Source organism: Sardina pilchardus, chromosome 2 (assembly GCF_963854185.1).
Source record: "Sardina pilchardus chromosome 2, fSarPil1.1, whole genome shotgun sequence".
Taxonomy (NCBI): domain Eukaryota; kingdom Metazoa; phylum Chordata; class Actinopteri; order Clupeiformes; family Clupeidae; genus Sardina; species Sardina pilchardus.
In genome coordinates, this window is record NC_084995.1 from 43973718 (window position 1) to 43978717 (window position 5000).

General features: G+C 47.0%; 1 protein-coding gene across 1 annotated transcript in view; it reads left to right on the forward strand.

The window, feature by feature from the left end:
• Window positions 1-5000, forward strand: part of LOC134075185 (receptor-type tyrosine-protein phosphatase mu-like) — a 165519-nt gene that overhangs the window by 97190 nt on the left and 63329 nt on the right. Inside the window, 2 exon segments of the mRNA XM_062530715.1 lie at window positions 2062-2136; window positions 4879-5000. The exon segment at window positions 4879-5000 is cut by the window's right edge and continues 14 nt beyond it. Coding sequence (XP_062386699.1) covers window positions 2062-2136; window positions 4879-5000 — 197 coding nt within the window.

The following is a 5000-nucleotide window of genomic DNA, read 5'->3' on the forward strand; positions in this document are numbered from 1 at the left end:
TCTTACTGCTTCTATATGTTCACAGTTAAAGACTTTTGGTTTTTGTTCAATAACTTTATATTTATGAATATTTTACTTCTTTAATTTTGTCAGCTAGAAAGAGCTCATCAAGAGCTTTCAGGTGATATGTATATAACTAAATGTTGACCAAAATGTCACTTACGCCCCTTTGCTTCTCAGCCCTCGAATTGTCCTAATTTGTTTTGAGTTTATTGGAAATGTTGGTGAATCCTCACAAACAGCCTGATCAGCTCTCTACACACTGGACATGGGACCTACGGTTGCCATGGATATCAATTATTTTGCCATCTTTACACAAATTCATTCACATTGTACACTTTAAAGAAAGCCTGTTTGCCTCAAATGTTTGCCTCCGTTCAAAGAATTGGAATGCACTTCTCCTCATGCGGCTCCCTCTTGACTGTTAAAGGTGAACTGTGCAAGTTGTGTAGCTTCATTTACCTTAACTGATCAGCTTCGGAGTCATTGGAATGGAATTTGACTTGTTCCGGGCTGAATGATGGCTTAAATGGTTGAATCTCACTTCCCCCTAGCGCCTGTGAGCGGGAAAACACGTTTGTGCCACCAGGCCAGTGCACTGACAAACAGAAAGTCTCCGGCCTCGCGATCATGCTCATGAAGAGGCAGACTGACCGATAGAGGAGTGTTGTAAAATACACATGCTAAAGCTGTAGGGGAAGCTCTGCAGAGAAAACAGCTAAGAAATGGCCAAACCTGCATAGTTCCTCTTTAAGAGTCAGAGCAGCATGAGGAGCTACTGTATCTCACCCCGCACTGGAGCAAAGCTAACCAGTGACCAACCGTTCAGTCTGATTTGGTTTGACAATTAAAACAAAATGTGAGAAGCACTGAAGCACACTTGCAGAAACTAACACTTGCAAAGCATGCCATGTGTTTAAGAGCCTGTGTCCATGAATCAGGTTTTTTGCGGCGACAATGGCTATGTTCAATCCCAGTTCTATGTAGTTCAGCGTTCACAGCGTTCAGCGCCCTTGGCGGAGTAAAGCCCTCGGCGCTGACCGCTGTTTTTGCCACAGCGCTCAGAGCGCTGAAAGCTGAAATCTGTTGAACAGCGCTGGGCTTGTCAATGTCCCTGCTCTCTCGACGACCAATCAAAATTGAAGAGGGGGAAACCTCGTAACCTCGCAACAAGTGCTGAGAGCGCTGACCGAAGCGCTGAGAAAATGAGGTTTAGGGCACTGTCAGCGCAAAAAATATGATTGGTGGACACAGGGGTGGACACAGGGGTGGACACAGGGGTGGACACAGGGGTGGACACAGGGGTGGACACAGGGCCTCAGAGTGTTTTGAGAGTGGGTATGTGCCAGTGCACTGTGGCCCTGCATGCGCCCATTAAGCAATGAAGAGTGGAACTTGAAGCTCACCTTTTCTGCTTCTCTTTAGTTCTCTTAAATGTAGCTTACCCCCCCTCTCTCTCTACCTCTCTCTCTCTCTCTCTCTCTCTCTCTCTCTCTCTCTCTCTCTCTCTCTCTCTCTCTCTGTTTCTCTCTCTCAATTCAATTCAATTCAATTCAATTGAGCTTTATTATAAAAAAAAAACAGTTTGTATTGCCAAAGTATTCTTATAGTACATAGTAGTACAAGTAGTGTATACTGTATATCCCTCTCAATTCCTCTCTAATTCTCCCTCTCTATCCACCTCTCCCCCTCTCTCTCTGTTTTTATCTCTATGTCACTCTCTAAATGTATCTCTCTCTTCTCTCTCTCTCTCTCTCACACACACTCTGTATCTCTCTCTTCTCTCTCTCTCTCTCTCACACACACTCTGTATCTCTCTCTTCTCTCTCTCTCTCTCACACACACTCTGTATCTCTCTCTTCTCTCTCTCTCTAACACACACTCTATCTCTCTCTTCTCTCTCTTCTCTAACACACACTCTGTATCTCTCTCTTCTCTCTCTCTCCAACACACACTCTGTATCTCTCTCTTCTCTCTCTCTCTTCTCTAACATACACTCTGTATCTGTCTCTTCTCTCTCCCTCTCTAACACACACTCTGTATCTCTCTCTTCTCTCTCAGCTGCTATCCTGCTGACTCAGCTCACTACTCCATATCTGCGTGTGGCTCCTGCGGCCGGTGACAGCCAGCTAACAGGTCAGATGCTCACACACACTCACCGGCGTCTGTGTGTGTATGTGTTTGTGTGTATTCTGACTGATCCAGCATTTATATACCAGGCTAGCTGCATGCACGGTCTCTCTCTCTCTCTCTCTCTCTCTCTCTCTCTCTCTCTCTCTCTCTCTCTCTCTCTCTCTCTCTCTCTCTCTCTCTCTCAAATTCAAATTCAAATTCATTGTGCTTTATTGGCTCTCTCTCTCTCTCTCTCTCTCTCTCTCTCTGTCTCTCTCTCTCTGTCTGTGTGTGTGTTAGCTGGAAGTCAGCCTGTATTTCAGTAAACTGTATTTCAGTGTTTTGTTTTGACTTCCCCTAAACTCGGCATGTTGTCTCTATCGCTCACCCTCTCAGCAGACTCACCTTCCCAGCAATGTCAGCAGAACGACACAAACACACGCTATTCCTGCCCACTGTTTAAACACACGCTACTCCTGCCCACTGTTTTTTAAAGGTTGCAATTGAAAAGAAGGCGTGCAATAATCCATAGTGACATCACAGCGGAGTGTAAAAACTACAGTATATCTTGAAGACAAGCTTCTTGTGTATCTGCACACAACCGTACAACTGCAAATCCAGTAAATATCCTCCACACACACATCAAGATACACACACACACACACACACACACCGCACAGCCAGGCATGCTGTGGTGGAATGTGCTGTGTTGTGACTGGTGGAATTGCAGGAGGTCTTATGTCCTCGGGGACACCAGGTTCACTGGCCCCCTCACGGCAATTCCAGCCCTCCAAAAGTAACACACACACACACACACACACACACACACACACACACGCCCGCCTGGCTCAGTGTGGATTGCTCAGGGGAGGGTCTGCTCAGCAGCTCATTCAGGCTGATTCCATCTCTCCATTTGTCATCACAGACGGCTGTCGCCATGGGAGCAGGATGCATTTACAGGTGTCCGCTCACCAAACCTGCACATCGGCCCCCTCTGGAGACCACGAGAGACAGAACAAGAGAGAGGGAGAGAGAATGAGATAGATAGAGAGAGAGAGAATAAGATAGAGGAGAGAGAGAGAATAAGATAGAGGAAGAGAGAGAGAGTGAGAGAATACGATAGAGAAGGAGAGAGAGAGAGAATAAGATAGAGGAGTGGAGAAAGGGAGGGAATAAGATAGAGGAGAGAGAGATAATAAGATAGAGGAGAGAGAGAGGGAAAGAACAAGATAGAGGAGGAGAGAGAGAAAATAAGAGAGGAGATAGGAGAGAGAATAAGATAGAGAAGAGGGGAGAGAGAAAATAAGATAGAGGAGAGGGGAGAGAGAATAAGATAGAGGAGGAGAGGGAGAGAAAGAATAAGATAGAGGAGAGAGAGAGAGAGAATAATAAGAGGAGAGAGACTTGTCAGCAGGGAGAGTCCCTCAGGAGTGTGTTGAGTGTGCTGAGTGTGTTGAGTGTGATGAGTGTGTCGAGTGTGTTGAGTGTGTTGAGTGTGCTGAGTGTGTTGAGTGTGTTGAGTGTGATGAGTGTGTGTGTGTGTTGAGTGTGCTGAGTGTGTTGAGTGTGTTGAGTGTGCTGAGTGTGTTGAGTGTGTCGAGTGTGTTGAGTGTGCTGAGTGTGATGAGTGTGTGTGTGTGTGTGTGTGTGTGTGTGTGTGTGGAGTGTGTTGAGTGTGTTGAGTGTGTTGAGTGTGCTGAGTGTGTTGAGTGTGTTGAGTGTGATGAGTGTGTCGAGTGTGTTGAGTGTGTTGAGTGTGCTGAGTGTGTTGAGTGTGTTGAGTGTGATGAGTGTGTGTGTGTGTTGAGTGTGATGAGTGTGTCGAGTGTGTCGAGTGTGTCGAGTGTGCTGAGTGTGTTGAGTGTGTTGAGTGTGATGAGTGTGTGTGTGTGTTGAGTGTGCTGAGTGTGTTGAGTGTGTTGAGTGTGCTGAGTGTGTTGAGTGTGCTGAGTGTGTTGAGTGTGTCGAGTGTGTTGAGTGTGCTGAGTGTGATGAGTGTGTGTGTGTGTGTGTGTGTGTGTGTGTGTGTGTGTGTGTGTGGAGTGTGTTGAGTGTGTTGAGTGTGCTGAGTGTGCTGAGTGTGCTGAGTGTGATGAGTGTGTGTGTGTGTGTGTGTGTGTGTGTGTGTGTGTGTGTGTGTGTGTGTGTGTTGAGTGTGTTGAGTGTGTTGAGTGTGCTGAGTGTGCTGAGTGTGCTGAGTGTGTTGAGTGTGTTGAGTGTGTTGAGTGTGATGAGTGTGTTGAGTGTGATGAGTGTTGAGTGTGATGAGTGTGTTGAGTGTGCTGAGTGTGTTGAGTGTGCTGAGTGTGTCGAGTGTGATGAGTGTGTGTGTGTGTGTGTTGAGTGTGTTGCTCCATGTATTCAGGGTGACATTGTTCTGGGTTATCTGCTCCTGGAACACAGTGTGGACATTAACAGTGGCCCTCATGTCCAGTGTGGTGGACCACAGCACCTCCACACACACACACACACACACACACACACACACACCACACACACACACACACACACACACACACACACACACGGACAGCACAGACCATCTGCATCCACACACAGACAGCACAGACCATGTGCATAGGGCTGCATGCAGAATGTTTCTTTTTTCTTGCTGGTGATGAACAACAGAACTTTAGAACAGTTCAGTTCTATAAAATGACTCCTTAGAACATTCTATAGAATGACTCTCATCAGAACAGTCTCAACTGACCTCACCAGACAACTCTGATCTGACCTCTGACCCCCTGACCTTTGGGTCACCCATAGGTGCGGCCACCCACAAGCCAGACGCTGTAGAACCGGAGAAACAGACGGACCACACGGTGAAGATCGCCGGGGTCATCGCCGGGATCCTGCTCTTCGTCATCATCTTCCTCGGCGTGGTGCTC